Source organism: Patella vulgata, chromosome 2 (assembly GCF_932274485.2).
Source record: "Patella vulgata chromosome 2, xgPatVulg1.2, whole genome shotgun sequence".
NCBI lineage: Eukaryota > Metazoa > Mollusca > Gastropoda > Patellidae > Patella > Patella vulgata.
The window spans coordinates 84,717,444-84,738,740 of NC_065880.2; the positions used below are offsets into that span (position 1 = coordinate 84,717,444).

Sequence of the window (21,297 nt, forward strand, 5' to 3'; positions counted from 1 at the left end):
GAAAACAACCGATTGTTCTAGATCTGCTTACCGGTACTATCAGTTCAGAGAATCGAAATTTTAATATTCGGCTGATCGACCTTCAAGTTTTTTTTTTGTTTTTTTTTTCTTGTACGTGTTTGTCGACGTTATTTATTTTGAAATGACAGCAGGATAGAATAGATATTGCGATATAAGAGGTTACTGGGAGCATAATCTATTATAATGACACTTGTCAGCAATTTTATGTGCAGATTGTTTGATTTTTATGCGATATATCTTTATGTCAACATGATCCCTTGATAACCGAATTAAATAGTAAAGTCAATTTAAAAATAAAACAAAAAAAAACACTTTATTCTACGATGCTGTGTCCAGAGAAGGACTACATATTCAGTTTTGGAAGACCATTAGGCCTATATATAATACAGACTATAAACAATATTCCAATATGTCTGAATGGTAATTTACAATAAATGCAAGTCAGAAAAATATGGAGTTTTGTTATCGATCTTTATGTATAAGTCTACATAAAGTGCTAGAAATTCGCCATTACCGCTTTGGCGACCTTTACTGCTCGATAAAAAAAAATCAATTTGAATGTAATATATGCGGTTAGATCGGGAGTGTTCAAATTAGATTTTATGTAAAATGTGAAAATATTAGCCGAGATATAGATTTCTTGGGATTCATTATGAATCACACACATAATAATTAATAGCCTATGTTATGTATTTATCTATATATATAGGATATCTATGAATAACCTGATTATTAAATTATGCTTCATCACTTCAACGGACCGAGTTTCAAAATAGATCAAAATGACATCATACATGTTATTCTTTTAAATTCTCGTACTCGTCAGGCAAATGGGTTGAACTAGACCACACCCGACCCGTTTTCTGACTTTTTACGGCTATGTGAACAGTTTCCGGACATTTGAAATTTTTGCGATCATCGAGTATTACCTTCTTAGCCAAATATATCTGACAGTCCGGCCAAGGATTTAAAAGTAAATTAGTCAATTATATTATTGTCATACTTGATAACACTATTATTATTTGTTATAATCCGGTTATCTTATCATTACATGTATTATAACATCTAATCCAGAATGTTCTTACATATAGGCCAGAAATTTATATAAATCTAGGCCCGTAGTTAGCCGGAGGGGCGGGAAGGGGGGAGGGAGGCAATATCGCAAATTCAGCCTCATTTTCATAGTTCATATAGTGCAAACTCTATTTTCCCAAATTTTCTGGGGGAGAGCACCCTAAACCCATCTCCGAAGGGAGACGCGTCCACGGTGTAGGTACATCGGCGCCCCAGATGCCCCATCAGCGCCCCCAGAAGCCCTTGCCCCCCCCCTCCCGCCATGGGCTACGGGCCTGATATTCATATATGTGACAGTCAATGTCTACAATCAGGCAATGTGTACAATGCCTGAAATATACCAGTCAATGTGTACATTGCCGGGTTAGGGTTAGGGTTAGGTTTAGGGTTAGGGTTGGGGTGGGGGTAGCGTTAGGGTTACAAAGGCATTGTAAACATTGCCTGATTGTAGACATTGACTGTAACATATATATTCTACATATAGCATGATAAACCGTAGTAGAATTTTATATCTCTATAGTTTGCTGGCAATATGTTGACAGATTGAAATTCATTATCTGAGAAATAAGCGAACGTAGTGATCTTCACGGACTATGATTATGATTATTACGAGAATAAATTATTCACTAATACACCTGTTGGGTTGGGTGGCTGAATGGTTTAACGCGTGCTCTTTAGATCATAAGGTCTGTCATTGAGTCGAGTGTCGTGGTTTCGTTTCCCCGCTTGTAAGTCTTTATTCATATTCCATGTCTATATTTATATTCCATTTCTTTATTCCATGTCTTTATTTTTATTTCATGTCTATATGACATGTCTACTGTTTATATCCATGTCCATATATATATTCCATGTCTATTCCATTTGTACATTTATATTTATATTTCATATATTTATATTATATTCCATGTATATTATATGGATGTTCTTGTTATTAATGTATGTATAGTATGTGTTTATATTGGATGCTGTCTTTAATGAGCGTTTTGGTACAGTAAATCTGGTCTGTGGGGTCGATTTGGATGTTGAAAAGAAACGACATGTACTCGTTCAACTATATATATAAAGGATATAATGACCGAGAAGTTATGATGACGATATTCATCCTATTGATGATGAAATCAAGTGTACCATATAACATGACTGAGAACTAGGTCACACCATACAGTGTAGATCGTTCATTGATGATGAAATGCTATATGTTGAGGGTTGCATCATTATTGTTGATAGTAAAACGAATGTAATTGCTCTACATTTATTTTGGTGTGGTGATTGTACTAAGGTATATTGGTCGACATTATAAACGAGAGAGAGAGATAGGGTTTAACGTCCCCTCGATATAATTAACTAGGTCATTTCGGGACTAACAAATGGTTTTAATTTTATTTCAATAATTCGCTTACGCGTAGGGGTCTTAATTAGCAGTGGGAGGACCCAAAGAAAACCCACGAGGTTGGACAGGTGACCTTGTCACGTACAACCCGGGATTCGAAACCACGCCAGTTGACTCAATGACAGCGCGTACGTGCTAACCATTCGCCCCCCCCCACCCCTACCCCTTATAAAAGACAAGTGTCGACAAAACACGGAGATAGATTTCTTGATATTATCTCGTCAAAGCGATACCAAGAAATCTATCTGTCTCCGTGTAATGTGGTTTACTATAAGGAAGCGGATACACGTATATCAAACGCACCCACCTACTTATGTACATACGATAAATTTCAAATGATTTTCTTTTTTGCGTTTTTTAAAGATATTTTCTTCTATGAATTCAACCCAAAGAAGAATATGGATATTAAAAGTTTCGTGACAATGAGTAAGGGTCGCCTGTCCAACCTCGTGGTTTTCTCCGGGTCCTCCGGTTTCCCCCACTGCTAAAGACCCCTACGCGCAATCGAATTATTGAAATAAAATTGAACCACGTGTTAGTCCCGAAATGACCTAGTATGTGTCGAGTGGACGTTACCCCCCCCCTCTCTCTCTCTCTCTCTCTCTAAACGTGTATGCAGCAATGTCAACTAAATTTACTTTATTGACGAGTGTTGATATTTTTTGATATCAAAAAAGACGAGTAGGAGATTTTATTTATCACCAAATCCTTTCTTACATGCACAAAATAATAAATATAAATCTTTGCTATAGATTTCACTCTTACTGAACCTGATTACGCTGTATCATAAAGTCTGTCATTGAGTCAACTGGCGTAGTTTCGATTCCCCGGTTGTACGTGACAAGGAGTAGGGTCGCCTGTCCAACGTCGTGGGTTTTCTCCGGGTCCTCCGGTTTCCTCCCACTGCTAAAGACCCATACGCGCAAGCGAATTATTGAAATACAATTAAACCATATGTTACTCCCGAAATGACCTAGTTTGTGTCGAGTGGACGTTAAACCCCATTTCTCTCTCTCTCTCTCTCTGAACCTGATTACGTTACGGCGGATAGTGACACATTGTTTTTTGATAGCAATTGCAAAGTCCTTTATATTGACCCAGTGTTTCCTTCAAGGTGAATTAAATAAAAATAGTTCATTTTTAATAAAAAAAAAAGAAAAAAGAAGTCACTTTTAATAAAAAAAAAAATGAACTGTTCTTTGAAAATGAAATGAACTATTCCTTTTTTTTTAACTGACCAATCAAATTCTTGTAAACCGATATCTCCTAAGTAGATTATGACATTTATAACACAAACGATATCTACTGTAGAATGTATTATTGGGTAATAAAATTATATTCTAAGTAGCAAAAGAAACGTCAGGTTGGTATGTTACTCTGAATAGACGCATTGCATAAAACTTGCCAAATGTTTTTATTGTATATTTGTGACCACATCTCCATCTTTACCTGAGCTATAAGGCTCCTTCCCAAACACAGAATTGAACCCAGGAAAAGTTCTCAAAAACCCAACCTGACTTCTGAGATGGTATGTGTTCTCCGTGATTTTCATGTAACTCATGCTACACGTGCTGTTCACCAGCTCTATACAATGCAAACTCCATACCTGGTTTAATCATTCACACTACGTCAGCAGCATGCCATGACTCACGACAGCCCAGAGGAACCAGGCGCTTGGAAGACTCGACGCTAGCCACACTGCCCAAGCCGTTGTCAATCACTTCTAGGTCAATGTTCGGACCATTTACAGGCTTCAGCGACGCTTTTGGGCCACCAACACCACCGATGATCGCCCCCGAAGTGGTAGACCAAGGGTTACCACAAGGCGACAAGACCGCCATGTTGTGCGACAGCACGTGCAGAATCCCTTCACACAAATATCTGAGACAACACGTCAGACAGTGGTAACACACGAAGACCCATCAGTATCGATACAGTGCATCGACGTCTCACCAGAGAGAACATCCATTGCCGTAGACATTACCGTGGACCGATCCTCACCCCTCGCCATCGACGTGAACGTCTACAGTTTGCCCGACAACACCAGAACTGACGACACAGGCAATGGGGAACTGTTCTGTTCAAAGATGTGAGTCGGTATTGCGTATCAACTGCAGATGGCAGGACCAAAATATGCCGTCGACGTGGCCAGCGTTATTCTACCTATGTGTCACGGAACGAGACGCGTGGGGAGGTCCAAGCATAATGGTTTGGGGTGGAATCGGCCTGAACCATGCAGAGAGTAGGTCCTGTGGTGTTCCTAAATATTGGTCCAGGGAAAGGAGGCGGCATCACAGCAGTGCGCTACATCGATCAAGCTCTCGGATCCCACGTCATATCACATTTCGCATGCCATCGTAACAACATTTTCCAGCAAGACACCTCCCGTGCCCACACCGCCAGAGTTACTCGGGACTTTCTACAACGTTATGCACTGGCCAGCCCTTAGTCCGGACTTAAACCCGATTGAACATCTTTGGGATGAAATTCAGAGGAGACGTAATAACCTCGTACCGAGAGCAAACACAGCCGATGGATTGCGCCAGGCTTTTCTGAGAGTATGGTTCCAGGTGCCAATGGCGTTCATCAATCGTCTGGTCCACTTCATGTACAGACGCTGTGCTGCTGTTATTGACACTCGCGGAGGGCACACCAGATACTAATGTATAGACTGTGTACAGAATCTAAACCTTCTCGTAATGTCTTGGAATTATGATGAATTAATCACTACTGTGTCAACATACTATTCACAAAAAATTGCTTTGATCCATTTAGTAATTCGTTTTCTAGAATGATTTAATTAAAATGCCTCTCTGATTTTGAAATCGTACTGACGTTTTGGGGTTTTTTTTGCCGTTTAGTATATAATATAATGATAATATTAATAAAATGTACATTTATACCGCGCACAGTTCCCAGCATGCATGCCCAGGGCGCTACGAAGTCTAGGTGTAATATTATGTCGAAAAATTAGTTTTTAATTAGATTTTGACAGTTGTAGACTGGTCGCTAGTTGAATGCCCAAGGGGAAGTCCAGTGAAAAAGCACAGTGTGAACAAACATGTGCATCCCAGGGGCTAAGTGAGAGGGACGCAATGACGCGCTTTGCTTCACGGGTTTGAGTTTTTGCGCCCGCTTTTGTTTTTGCGCCCCATCGCAAACTGGCCCGTAACTAAAAAATTGTCGACCATAAAAAATAGATTTACATTATCCGTCAATTTTACAGCATCCCTGAGAAAACTACCCCCACCCCACCCCGGTTGCTCTGAGCTAGTTACGGCCCTGCTCGCAAAAAAATCACGCGGTTTCAATGCGGTTTTCAACATTATAATCATAATCATAACGCTTAACCAGTGTCAAACATATAGCGTGTACCGTGGGTCAGATGTGCTACAAAACAACTCGAGCATGTACCACACAGCCCAATATTACTCGGCGGCACTGGGAGTGACCCTCCCCCTTCCCCGCACACACATATAAATATTATTGTTTGTGGGGCCGGGCGGGATCTCTTTCCTCATGGAAAATCATGGGTCACATGCTCCTGATGTATCCAAATAATTTGAGTTTATATTTTGGAACTAGAAGATGGTATTCTTGAAGAGAACGGATTACATATACACATTTAGGAGAATATGGTGATAAAAGATCTGCTAGGCAAGGAGGTTCTGTACCATTTAATTCTTGATTCAATGGTTATATAAGTCAATGTTGTATGTACCACTAGAGCTCCTGATGAGTCGATCTGCAGTATTTTGAACATTCGGGAGTTTTGAAGGTTTCGGTTTATGCCAGATAAAAGGCTATTGCAATAGTCTAGTCTTGACAGAACGAGAGACCAGACAAGATTATGAGCTGCGTCTTTATATAATGAGGTGACGGGAATTTCTTATAGACTGAAGGTGGAAGAAGTCGGTTTTACAGATTTGATACTCCATAGACAGTTCCGGGTCGAGATTTTTAACTTTGTTGACTGGTTTAATTTCAGAGTCGGCTAATTTCAAAGTTGATATATCAGATTTGGATAGTAAATGCTTTATTCCATTCATGATTGCTTCAGTTTTGCCATCATTTAGTTTCAACATATTTGTGGACATCCAGGACTTAATCTGGTTGCATTTTGATGTACGTTGAAGAGCTTGGCCAAAGTCAGATGGATAAAAACTGTCGATAATTTGAGTGTCGTCTGTATGAGAATGATATAGTATTCTCTGTTGGCTTATAACATGTGATATACTAGTTGTGTAGTGAATAAACAGAACGGGTCCTAGTATCGAGCCTTGGGGGAACTCCCCACTGTAGTTCAGCTGTATCTCCGATGACAATTAATTGATTTCGGTTATTTAGGTATGAGGCGAGATATTTTAAACAAGGGCCTTGAATACCATGAGACTATTAAAAAAAATGGCCATGGCTAATGGTTTTAAATGCCACGGATAAATTCTGTAACACCAGAGGCCACCTTTCCGCAATCGACAACCCATCCATCGTAAGTCACTAACCACCCCAAGTAATGCTGTAAACTTTCAGCGCCGATAGTAGTGGTATTGTCTAAGGTGACATTAGAAATGTGTAATTCAGTTCAAATCATTTCGAAATTGTAAACGAATAATTTGTTAAACGGGTTAGCAATGTCTTGAGCATTTTCAATTCCTGGTAACTTACTGTTGCATTTCTTACAAATCAATGAGTGTATAAATCCATGAAGTTTCTAGGATCGTTTCTGCATTCTTCATGTTTCAGCAAGCAATAATCACGTTTTGCTTGATTCTTTTATTCCTGGCATCGCAAAATATCTAACGATGAACTGTCTCACTGGACATCGACAAAATACCACGGAGCATTTAATCTAACAGTTACAGCAGATTTTTAGGTGTAGGAGCATGCCGCTTAGAGCCGGATTAAAGGGCGAGGGTTGACTGGCCTGCAGTTAGGGGCCCCCAAATTAATTCTGTTATGTCGTATATTATTATGTATGTGTCAAATAAATCTATAAATTTACCATACTGACATACAAATTACATTTGTTTGAGCGTGACGGACAATGACCAGAGTATCCCCCTTTTTTCTTTGTTGTTACGGCGGCCCCATGCAAGCTTAACCCGCCCCTGCGTGCCGTTTAAGAAGATAAGAAAGGGTATCATTATTTAACTGCGTAAGATCGTTTACCCAGGAGATCTGCTCAAAACCCAATTTAGATATAATTCAAATCTGAACGAAATAACTCGACATCAATCCCCATCAATTTTCTACAAAAGCTATGTCTGGTAATTTTTTATCTGTAACAAATATGTCATTAATTAGAGTGAAATCTTCGTGTCTTTCAACCCCGTCAAGAATATTATCAGATTTATGTGTAGATCTCAATGGCAGCATTGGTATCAGTCGAATGATATCTCACACGATCAACATACATTTCGTTTGATGACGGGCCAATAATAATGTGTGATTGTCGGGATTTAAAGATATTATAGTTAGATGGGTACATAGAATGGTTCAAACGACCGACATTTAGTTCTGGATTATATCCGAACACCAGGATCATATTGAATTGAGGTTGATGATGGTCTAGCGAGATTCACACTATGTTTAATGAAGAACGGACTATATTCTGATCAAAACGATTCCGAGGTATTCATATGATCTGGTGATTGATGTGGGTGGGAAATGGGTTTAAAGAATAATTAAATTAGTAGAGGTCCACAATGGAAAGTGACAAAGTATAAATGTATGTAGACTTTACATCGGCACCAATCTCCCAAACAGAGTTGTCTTCCCTTGTAAGTTCATCAGGATTTCCCCTTGTCAGTGGTTCAGGACGGAGGGCTAGCAAGGGACAACAAATATTTTATTCTGGTATTTCTGAACAGGGATGGAGGACAAATACTAGTCTTATGTTTCAATTCCCCGCTTGTACGTGACAAGGAGTGTGATGCCTGTCTAATCTTGTGGGGTTTTTTTTTTGGGATCCTCGATTTACTACCACAGCTAAAGATTCTTACAGCATGTGAATTATTTAAATAAAAAAAATTGAACCATGTTAGTCCCAAATTACCTAGTTTGTGTCGAGTGAACATTAACCCCGAAATTGATACCCTAGACTTTTTATTGTTCTTGCAGACCATACAAAAAACCCCCCAAAGAAATTATCTTCACTGTATAAATATATTCATTTATTCAAACTGTTTTATAACACATGAGAAATCACAACTTAACAATTTTAATTTTTAAATAATAAAATAGAATATATGGTGAATAGATATCATGCTTATATTAATACATGCTTTGTAACCATGGTAACCATGTCTTATGTAACAATGACTGGTGTAATCCAATCTGACTAAAACACAGATCCTGTTTCGTTTCGTTTTTTTATAGTTCATAACACTATGATCTGGAAAACTTGTTATACCACCCGCATTCTGGTTGATTTGAGGGATTAGCCCATAAAACGGTCTGTTACGTCAAGTTTGTGGCGTGTGATGCACGGAACACCGATTGATTAATCAATGTCTGACATCATAAGGTCAAAAGTCGCTCATATGACCCCCGATACGACCTTCAACTACAACTGGTCAGATTTTCATGTAGTGTAGGCCATCGAAAGTATAAAAAAACGAAACGAAATATAGATCTGTATTTTAATCAGATTGGGAGAAATCATGGCTTATGTAACAATATTCGGAACAATCCTGACTAGTGTAACAACTAGTGTAACCATAGCTACAGCTAACATGATTACTTTAATATTGACTGAAGCAATCACAACCACGATGTTTTAATATAGAAATTATACTCTTCTCACATATGAAGAAATTCATGAACATTTCAAGGCAGTGGTTCAATTTGAGGCTTATTCAAGTTGGAAGCTAAAATTTGGGTACTTATCAAGGATGCACAAACCCAGTAAATCAAAGTGTCAGGGCAAAATGATTAGTATTTTCAATTCAATTAAGGCTTATTCAAGTTGGAAGCTAAAATTCAGGTACTTTTCAAGGATGCAAAAACCCAGTAAATCAAAGTGTCAGGGCAAAATGATTAGTATTTTCATTGTTTAGGTTTAATAATAAAAAAAGACCCCCCCCCCTTCATGATATTGTAATATTGAAGAAAAAAGGCTCAGTCATGCTATAAATATAAATAAACATACATTAAGAGTGGGAAATACTGGTACCTACAATGTTTTCATTATCAAGGATTTGACAGAACAGTAGGACGTTAAAACCCCTTTCATTTACTTCTGTGGTTATTTCGTGTTTGACATGTTTTATGAATGATGACTGATTGGAATAATATAAAATCACAACAGAATATAATTGATGAGTCAACACAATAGCAATAATATGAATATTAGTAATGCCATGTGTATTGAATACAAATAATGCCATATGTATTAACTACAAATAATGGCATAATGCATACATAATATACATTTCAAATAATGCCTTGTGAATTAAATACAAACAATACTATTGTGTATCAAATAAGGCCATTAGGTATCAATACAAACAATGCCATTATGTATTAAATGCAAAAAATGTCATTACGTATTAAATGTAAAAAAAAGTCATTACGTATCAAATACAAAAAATTGTCATTATGTATTAAATACAGACAATGTCATTATTTATTAATACAAATATGCGATTATGTATCAATACAATGCCATTATGTATTAAATACAAACAATGCCATTTTGTATTAAGTAATACCATGTGTATATTAATACAAATAATGCCATTATGTATCAAATACAAACAATGTCATTATGTATTAAATATAAACAATGCCATTCAAACAATGTCATTATGTATTAAATATAAACAATGCCATTATGTATTAAATACAAACAATACCATTATGTATTAAATACAAATGCAGCTGATATTGTTAAAGAAATGTTGTATATTGTAGTATTCAGAATATAATACAAGGGATATGACTGACAAGTCATCTGTTTGAGATTCCCTATACAATTGAGACATGTTACTGAGAAAATTGAGGCTTTTACCAAATTAAAGATGCATTATATAAGAGCTAAATCTGCTTATTGCAGTTCCTTATTTTGGCTTCAAATATTATATAAATTATTATGTAGACATCTAAAATTAACATGACAAGTTTATAATCAACTCTCTAGACCATCGGATGGTGGAGATTTAAATGGATTAAAACATAATCGCAATTTAATTTAAATAAACAATCTATGCCAAATCTTGTCAAAACTTCAAACTGTGATAACATCGCTCAGAATAAAATAATTTGAATAAAATTTTCAATATATTCATTTTGCATTATCTATTTTTGAACTAATACAGCAAGAACAACCACGCCCCGAGTTCACAAAGCATTTTAACTAAAATATAGCCCTTTATAATGCTTTTGTTGTTTTAATGTATCAAATACATCAATAAGAAACTATGTGCAAAGTTTTGTATTTCTGAATCAAATACATTTCTTATAAATGGTGATTGAAAAAGTTGAGTAAAGTCTGAGAAGGCTTCGTCAACTCGGGGCCTGCTCTTTATCTAATTCTTACATAATGCGTCTTTAAAACAAATTACCGACATGACATCTCGGTGAGATCGACTACTTAGGTAAGGTTTTCGTTGTTCACCCGAGTCACTCGAGTCGACACCAGACCGTTCGCGTTTTGAATCGAGTTGGTCACATGACTGACTCGAGTCGCATCACGTGACTAACCTGTTTACTCCCCGTTGAGCGGAGAGTAAAAGGGTTTGTCACGTGACAAAATGGCGTCCTATACGCAAAAAAGCCTGTCTCTCGATTACATACTGACGTCGTAGCTGTTTTGATGTCATGTGACTACTCAGACCGTTCGGGATGTTTCACCCTGGTAAACTCGGCAATGGAGTCGACTCGAGTGACGCGAGTAAACGACGAAAACCTTACCAAAGAAACTATTGTCTAAGTGGCATTTGTTAACTGGATGAGAATAACACATTACACAATTCTTTGCTTGATAAAGACGGGAGAACCCTCGTAGAAACGTCGCTGAAATAGAGTCTTCAAGTAACTTGTATTCCATATAATTGTGTCATGTGTTACTTAGAAACTTGTGATATTTCACAGAGATTGAAATTTAAAGATTTTTCACATGGATGTATCCTACAAAATATGATATGCCACCTGGATATTTGAGATATCTCACCTAGGCTTTTGAGATATGTTACCTAGAAACTTGTGATATTTCACAGAGATCAAAATTTAAAGGTTTTTCACATGGATGTATCTTACAAATCTGATATGCCACCTGGATATTTGAGATATTTCACCTACGCTTTTGATATGCCACCTAGAAACTAGTGATATTTCACCCAGAGCTTGAAATTTTAAGATTTTATATTTCACTTAGGTTTTTGAGATAATTCACTTAGGTTTTTGAGATAATTCTCCTAGGCTTTTGAGATAATTTGCCTAGGCCTTTGAGATATGTCACCTAGAAATATGAGATATGCCACCTCAAAATACATATATACACACCATTAATTATAATTTTATATATACACTGGTATATAAGTAATAAAATATTAAAATTCATTCATTTATTTGAAATGGGAGCTATTAACTTTACAGAATAATTTCAAGGGTCATTTCATTTGTTCTACAGTGTAAACAATAATTTCAAGGGTCATTCCATTTGTCGTACAGTGTAAACAATAATTTCAAGGTTCATTCCATTTGTTCTACAGTGTAAACAATAAGTTATGATAACTAAAGAAAAGACCAATATGAAAATAAAACCTCTTGGATGCTGTTTGTGGGGAAATAAACATAAATTAAGATTTTATAAAGTAGAAAATAACAGATCTTTAAACAAATATAATAATAATCTCACAACAATGTTTGAAGCACTTTAACAACTTCTCAAAAATATATAAATAAATATAATTCACACATATTTTATCTCTCAACAAAACTTCAATTTTTTAAAAATCTTTTGCATTTTGCAGTAAGTTTTTTTTTTATGGTTACTGATATCAAGTTACAATTAACTTCTAGGTCATCTGTCGTTACCCCAATAATTTATTTTTACCTGACAATATGGTTCTTTTCTAATTCGATTTGTTTCTAAACTATATATATATCAATTTGATCATCTCTGGTAATTCCAATGCCTCTTTTTTTTTTTTTTTACATGACAATACGCTTTTTTTCCAAATTTGTATCATTTTTAAAATATATATATGTATATTAATTGGGTCATCTCTGGCAAACCCAATGCCTTATTTTTACACGACAATATGGTTCTTTTCGAACTCTTAAATATATATAAATATTATCATTAAATCATCTATGGGGATCCCAATACTTTATATTCATTTGGCAATATGGTTCTTTACTATAAATCTAATATACAACTCAGCAAAAAAAAATCAGGGAAAATTGTTCTAAGGAATTTATAATAATTGAATTTTGGCTATTGTATACGGATATGTTTTGGATTATTTCAAATTTGGGTAATTTCCATGACTCCGCAATTTAAATTTTCATAAAAATGTAATTTTGGATTTTTCGGAGTGGCTTTGTATTGGTTATTTGATAAATTATTAACATTAGCACAGAATTCAATAGTCTTTAGCACACTTTAGCTTGTCATCCTAATATGAACAAAGGGGCACAACTCCAAATAACATTTATTCAGATATATAGAATCAATGAAGATTCTTAATTGGCCTGCATTAAGTGGTACAGTCCAACAGATTATTGGTAATAAGAACATGAGCGGTTGGTGAAAAATAACTGTCTTATTAAACTAAAGGCACAACACATTCACTTCAAGGAAGAATAACTCCTAGCTATGATTTCAGGCTTATTTACATAATAGTATTAATACTATTTTAAAGCACAGATATAGCAATTTGTATATTTACAAAGTGGAGAGAGTAGTATCCTTCAAGTGGTTGCTGCGATGAGGTTGCTGGAATTATGACGCTGCTCACATGTTTTTCAAATAATAAAAGACACAGCTCTAAAGAGTTGAGGGAGACAACTCTAAGGCACTACAAGATAGGTTTTGAATGCTTACAAAGATCTTTCTGTCATCACACATTCAAGTTAAAACAAGTTGGGATAAAACCCACGCCTCGGGCAATTCCAATTAATTGTGCAGATCTTAGAGTAAAGGTCATAAAAAGCTTCAAATAATACAAGGGCAGACAACTCTCAGACCTCTAGAATTTCGGGTTGTTCGTCTATGCATAATGGCATGTTTAATGAGGCTGTCGGATTTACAATACTGTCTTCAAGATCGTCATGTATTTCTTCAAATCTAGAAAACAAATAATAGGGAGAATAAAACCCAAAAGTAAGGGAAATTTTAAATTAGATCTAGTTGAAAATTAGGTAACAGACGAACAACTATGCAACACTTTCTTTCTCAGCCAATGTCAGGCAATGCTAGTTTTACAACTGACAAATGGGATTATCTGCCCTTGCTGGTTTTAACCCTGCTGGTTATATCACTGACAATTGGGAATGTATCACTGACAAATGGGAATATCAGCCTCTGCTAGTTCTACCACTGACAAATGTGATTGTCAGTCACTACTAGTTCTACCACTGACAAATGGGTTTCTCAACCAGTGTTGGTTTTACCACTGTCATGTGGAAACGTCAGCTGAGGCTGTTTTTTTCTCTTCTGACAAATGGGAATATCAGCCCCTTGCTGGTTTTATCACTAAGAAAGTGGGATTGTCAGCCACTGCTGGTTTTACCACAATTAAATGGGAATGTACACTGCCAAGTGGGAATGTCAGCCACTGCTGATTTTACCACTGTCAAATGGGAATTTACCACTACCAAGTAGGAATGTCAGTCACTTCTGATTTTACCACTGTCAAATGGGAATTTACCACTGCCAAGTAGGAATGTCAGTCACTGCTGGTTTTACCACTGTCAAATGGGAATTTATCACTACCAAGTAGGAATGTCAGCCACTTCTGGTTTTAACACTGTCAAATGGGAATTTACCATTACCAAGTGGGAATGTCAGCCACTTCTGATTTTACCACTGTTAAGTGGGAATGTCAGTCACTGCTGGCTTTAACACTGACAAATGGGAATATAGGCCAATCCTGGTTTTACCACTGAAAAATGTCGACAAATATTGAAAAATCTATGATTCCTATATTTTTTAGAACATACCTGTCATAAGTGGCTTTATTTTCTAGTTGTTTTATTCTTTCCTCTCTTCTAGTTTTAAAAGTTTTAAACATATAAAATATACCACAAATAGCTACCATTATACCTGTAAATAACAAAATATAATAAAACAGGTGTAGGATTACACCAATCTGATTAAAATCCGGGGTCCGGTTTCACGTAATTTTAACTAAAGATAAAATCCAAATTTTAGTAGATACTTCAATTTTGATTGGCTAAGCGCTAAAATCAATCTAATATTATCCAATCAAATTACTAAAATTTAGATTTTATCTTAGTTAAAATTTAGTGAAACAGGCCCCAGACCTATATTTCGTTTTATTTTTATACTTTCGATAGCCTCTACTACATGAAGATCTGACCAGTTGTAGTGGGAGGTCACATCAGGGGTCATACGAGCGGCTGTTGATCCTATGACGTCAGACAATTGACTTACTAAGTCCACTTGACACAAATCAGGTCATTTTGGGACTAACCTATGGTTCAATATTATTTCAATAATTTGCTTGTGCATTGGGGTTTTTAGCAGTGAGAGTAAACTGGAGGACCCAAACAAAAACCCACGAGGTTGGACATGCGATCCTACCCCTTGTCACGAACAACCTGGGTTAGAAACCACACCAGCTGACTCAATGACAGAGCTTGTGATACAATGCGCTTGCTCTAATGATTCAGCCATCCTATTGCCCGGTCGAACAGTAGGATATATTTATATAATAAAAAAAACAAATGGGGTTTAATGTCCTACTGTTTTGCTTCGACCGGGCTAATGAAGACGTGCATACGCCATACAGTGTGTTATGAGGGAAATTTTGCCCGCACAGCGACACTACGGCCTACTCTTATGTCGAAATTCCAACGGTCAAGGGATATTTTACGTGCACGCCAATGTGTACACGGGACCTCGGTTTTTCGTCCCATCCGAACGACTCAACAGCTGTCCTTGTCCGACCCTCCGTCCTGCATCACTGACAAGGTGGAACCACGTCGGAAAATCTGGATGAACTTTCTCGGCCAATGCAGGGATCGAACACCTGACCTCCAGTCTAGCGAGCCAGCGTCTTACCCACTTAGCCACCAAGACCCCGCATTTATATAATAACAGCATATCCTGAATATAATGACTCACCTGATACTACTCCTAATAAAACATGACTAGCATCAACAAAACAAGGTACAGCTAATAAACAATAAAATATTCCTTTCTTCCAATCATCTAAAGAACATAATAACTCATACAACTTTAAACATTTAGAATCTTCTCTGAAAATAAACAAAACAACATCCATTAAAGATATCTAGAAAATATTTGGGTAATTTTTACAAAGAGAGAGAGAGAGATAAATGGTGTTTAAAGTCCATTCCACACCAACCAGGTCTTTTCAAGAATTCGCTTGCGAGTAGAGATCTTCAGCTGTGGGAGGAAACCAGCGGTCCCGGAGAAAACCCACAAGGTTCGACAGGCGACCCTACTCCTTGTCACGTATCACTGAGGAATCAAAACCACACCAGTTGACTCAATGACAGACCTTATGATACAGTGCGCACACGCTAACCATTCGGCCATACCCCCACCCAAAGTTTTACAATCTGCCAACCAATCAGACCACAAACTAGGGTCAGAGTATAGTACCGGTATAAGAAATAAATTGCTCCCAATATGAGTGCTGGCACGATATATTGTTGAATCGATGTATCGCGATTCACCTTCGCACGATTCGCATACTGGATCGCGCGACACTGAATCAATGTATCACGATGCTTTTCTCATGTTGGTTTTTTTTTGCTCCCAATATGAGTGCAGGCACGATGTATCGCGATTCTTTTTTCATGTTATTTTTTTTTTTTTTTTGTAGTTACAGTAAGTAACCTGTAACTTGTAATTATCCATGTCACACATTATCCAACTAAGTGCCAGTCATGTATTAATATCAATAAAAAAAGACAAATCAGTGCCGGACAAAATTACAGGCACCAAAGGTTTATTGCCTGACAAAGCCTGAATCTGTGCCTGATAATTTCTGTGACAGGTGCCTTATTTCCAGATTTGACTTCTGCACATTACACTGCGTGTGCAGACTTGTAAAAGGGACAGAGAGAAATGGGTTTAACGTCCACTCGACCTAAACCCTGTCATTTCTGGACTACAAGTAACCTATGGTTCAACTTTATTTAATAATTTGCTCTTTAGCAGTGTGAGGTAACAAGAGGACCTGGAGAAAACCATCAAGGTTGGACAGGCGACTCTACTCCTTGTCACATTTAAGCGGGGAACTAAAACCATGCAATTTGACTCAATGACAGACCTTGTGATTTCACACACACGGGTTAAACCACTAGACCATCCAATCCATCCCCAGTTTTTAAAAGGTTTGCTGAGTCAATCTGATGCAAGTCATATGCATGCCTAGAACACAAAATAAATAGAACTTACAAACAAAAATCTGTGCAAAATTCAAAAACAAACAATGATTCTAACACTGATATAATTGTTGCAGCTACTCTGAAAAATCAAAGAACATTATTTTTACGATCAATAAATTTTATATAAATTTAATATAATTTGTCAAAAGTTCACAGACTAAAATAAATTTTATATAAATTCACTCTGACCGATTCCAAAGAATTTGTAAAAAGTTCATGGACTAAAATAAATTTTATATAAATTCAATCTGACCGATTCCAAAGAATTTGTCAAAAGTTCACAGACTAAAATAAATTTTATATAAATTCAATCTGACCGATTCCAAAGAATTTGTCAAAAGTTCACAGACTAAAATAAATTTTATATAAATTTAATCTGACCGATTCCAAAGAATTTGTCAAAATTTCACAGACTGTTGATTGCAGAAATTAAGTATGGTACTAAAAATTGTATCAGAAATTATATAAGTTTCTACGATCATTAAATTTTATATAAATTTAATCTAAATCATTCCAAAGAATTTGACAAAAGTTCACAGACTATTTTTATTGCAGAAATTAAGTCCTAAAAATTGTATCAGAATACTATAATATGAGGTTCATAATTCAGAATAATGATTTTAAAAGACAGAAATAAATGATTAAATTGTTATACTTACAATAAATAAATGCCTAAAACATGTTTATAATACACAGCTTCTGCGCCACTTCCCCATAAACCTGTTGAATATACGTGTATACTATGTTTAGGAGCTGTTGAATATATGTGTATGTATACTATGTTTGGGGGCTGTTGAATATACGTGTATGTATGTTTTGGGGTAAAATGAAGTAAAATGATGAAACACAAATACACCTTTCGTCATCGTTTATGACAAAACCGATTTAATTCATTAGTTTCTGAAAGAGAGAGAGAAATGGGGTTTAACATTGGGGTCTTTAGCTGTGGAAGGAAACCGGAGAAAACCCACGAGGTTAGAGAGGTGACCCTACTCCTTGTCACGTACAACTATGGAATCAAAACCATGCCAGTTGACTCAATGACAGACCTTGTTAGTTCTTGAAGGACTGAATAAATTAATTGCCACTTGAGTCTTGTGAATGATGTTTTGATTAATATTTAAAAAGTAGGAACTAAAAGAATTAGAGAGCAAATAATCTGAAACAAATGATTATTGCTTTTTTGTGAGGAGGTATAGTAAACAAAGAAAAAAATCCACCTTGGGCAATTTTCTTATGGACGATTTAGTTTTGGTATCCATCCTCAATATGAATGATGCGTGTAAAATCGCCTTATTTAAGTTACTCTCAACTTTGTGCCACCTAAATGCATTATCAAATTGTAAGTAACCATAAACACGAAATCAAATGGGGTTTAATGTCTTACTGTTTTGCTCCGAACTGGGCTAACGAAGACGGGCATACGCCACACAGTGTGCTATGACCGAAATTTTGCCAGGACAGCGGCACTATGGCCTACTCTTATATCGAATTCCAACTGTCAAGGGATCTTTTATGTACATGTCAATGTGTACATGGGACCTAGGTTTTTCATAACCATCCGAACGACTAGACATCTGTCCTTGTCATACCCTCCGTCCTGCTTCACTGACAAGGGGGAAACATGCCAGAAAATCTAGACGAAATTTCCTGGCCAATGCAGGGATCAAACACCCGACCTCCAGGCTAGCGAAACAGTATCTTACCCACCGTGACTCCCAAAACCATAAAAACACTCAACACCATAATTTTTAATATTATTTACATTCACCATATTCATCTGACTTGGAAGAAGGAACTGCCATTGAACGGCATGCTGGCACAGATGTGTGATGGATCAGTCTTTGTTGACTTTGCGTTAGAGTTTCGGGACGGTATTGTTGAAACAAATGTGGCGTTGATTAGAAACTTAAGGTACCAGTTAAAAGAGAGAAATGGGGTTTAACGTCCACTCGACACAAACAAGGTCATTTCGGGACTAACATATTGTTCTATTTTATTTCAATAATTCGCTTGTGCGTAGGGGTCTTTAGCAGTGGGAGGAAACTGGAGGACCTGGAGAAAACCCACAAGGTTCGAGGTACCGGTTAAATGTTGGAAAGGTTTGTTGGAGACTCCATTAAAGAGGAGAGCAAGGTTATAAATATTAAGGGCACGGTTAGTGAGTGTCATGATGATGACTTTTGGGGTCTGAGACTGGTAATGATTTGTAATGGAGATACATGTAGTGTTTGGTTTAGTTTCCTGTAGCCTGAATTTGTGCTAGAGAATTTACTCAAATCCGACCATATTGATTTTATCGATGATCTAACAGCGGAAAACCATTGTGATGCACAAATATATTCACACCCTCAGTATGCCGAAAAATGTGAATAAGAGTGAGAAAAGTGGATTTTAGAAGATGGATTGGTACCAAAGGCACAATGTAACTTTTTTTTGCCCAATGCCAATTTAGGTGGATTTTTATCCTTGAGTTGTTATCAAATAGAACTTTCATAAAACAATAATCATTTGTTTTGGAATTTTTTCCACTGCTCATGTGAAGCTGTCGTTCAGCTCTTAACGTACACTTGCCCTGTACATTCAGGGACCTGTTTACCTAAATTTTGTTTCGTCTTATATGGCTGAGTTACGTAAATTTGAGCGTTACCCTACATGTAGATTCCAATGGCTTCTGCCAAGCTGTTTAGCAGAAGGGGACATATTTGTAACAACAGCATGTTGTGTCGGACATACTGACTCTAGCAAGGTCTTATTTTCTCACTAAAATGTTCCTTTACATTGTAGAGGTGGTCACAGTGACTGACACGCGACTGTTTGGCAGTAAAAAGTTGCTCAGTACAATTTACGGGGAACTGCAAAATTTTCGACAAGGATTCAAGGTAGGTTCCTGAACGCACAGGGCGAGTGTAATGTGACCTACGTTCAGAGTTGAACTAGTGAATCTGAAGTTCTCCGACATCACAATTCTTACATGTACATCTGGTTTTTTTGAGGAGTAGGAGAATCAAGTCTTTGTCACTTGATTGTGATTCTGTCACTTCGAAGCATTCTTGACTGACATTCATAGTACTACCCCTATCTCCCTGTAGTCAAAAAAGACCCAAGTCAGAAGTTCAAGTTGGCCTGCAACCACACGTGTTTGCAATTCTTATTCTTAGCCACTGACACTTTCTGTAAATGTGTAATTTTATAATAAATTACTATTTTTTAAGCCGTGCAGATGCAGGTCTCATATTAATAATTTGTGAAAATATCAATTCAAGGACAGTAGACTACCCCGTAATTAAAGTTGGGGTCAAGAGCAAAGAAACTAAGAAAGGTCGATAAGGACACCGACATGTTTGTTTAGGCTATCATTTGTTTCCAGTCGACAGAACAAAACCAGGTGAAAATGGCCATTCCTACGAAATTGTGTTAATCGATTGGATAATTGCCTACTCAATCCGCTCGGTGACATATAATCATATATAGATGAGCGGTAATAATCCAAGAGATTAAGATAAGCGTGCACGACAAACGTCAAGTACAACAATAACAAACATAAACCACGCTATGTTTTGGCTGTCTGCCAATTTTTTTTAACACAGAAGACATGGCGTGATCCATTCATCATTTTTTAATTTGTTTACATTCTGAAACTCACCCAGAGCGGTTAGCAGGCCCCAAATCCGACAGACCCATACCAAAAAGGTCCAACAACAGCCGTTTCCTCTGAAACCAAATCCCATGCCTTTCGCAAATAGGAGAATATTTACTGTTCTATGGCGCGAACCAGGAGCATTTCTATCAGCATGAACCAGTTGCAACAAATTGAACCGGAAATAGTAAATATTGACAAATAAAGCAATCTGATTGGATAGAAATTAGGCCATTGACCTTTGCCTCGAGATTTGACCCTTATTTACACGCATGCTGGTGCACTATACAGTTCGTGCGACAGGTGTTTTTATTGACTTTTACGAAACAAAATGAAATCACAAATCACTGGGCTGATATAAAATGCATTATATTTATTATTCAATCTGTGTAGGCCTACCATTAAGTCCCAAAAAGTTTTACATTTGCAATTTTGTATTAAAAAGAAAGGTGATAAAACTTATTTTTATTCAGTATATCTGATACAGCTTGGTTTGATAAATTTGAACACGTTGCTGAATTGATATTCCGAATTTCAAATTCAGAGATCTTTGAAAGTT

General features: G+C 36.7%; 1 protein-coding gene across 1 annotated transcript; it reads right to left on the minus strand.

Annotated features, from left to right (window-relative positions):
- Positions 1-9,115: 9,115 nt before the first annotated feature.
- LOC126812159 (uncharacterized) lies at positions 9,116-20,915 on the minus strand. Its single transcript, XM_050538430.1, has 6 exons — positions 20,745-20,915; positions 17,758-17,818; positions 17,109-17,177; positions 15,804-15,937; positions 14,657-14,759; positions 9,116-13,781 (listed from the first exon to the last, which is right to left on the minus strand). Exons 1-6 carry the CDS (start codon positions 20,827-20,829, stop codon positions 13,676-13,678), a joined length of 558 nt encoding a protein of 185 aa, XP_050394387.1. The 5' UTR covers positions 20,830-20,915; the 3' UTR covers positions 9,116-13,675.
- Positions 20,916-21,297: the final 382 nt, after the last annotated feature.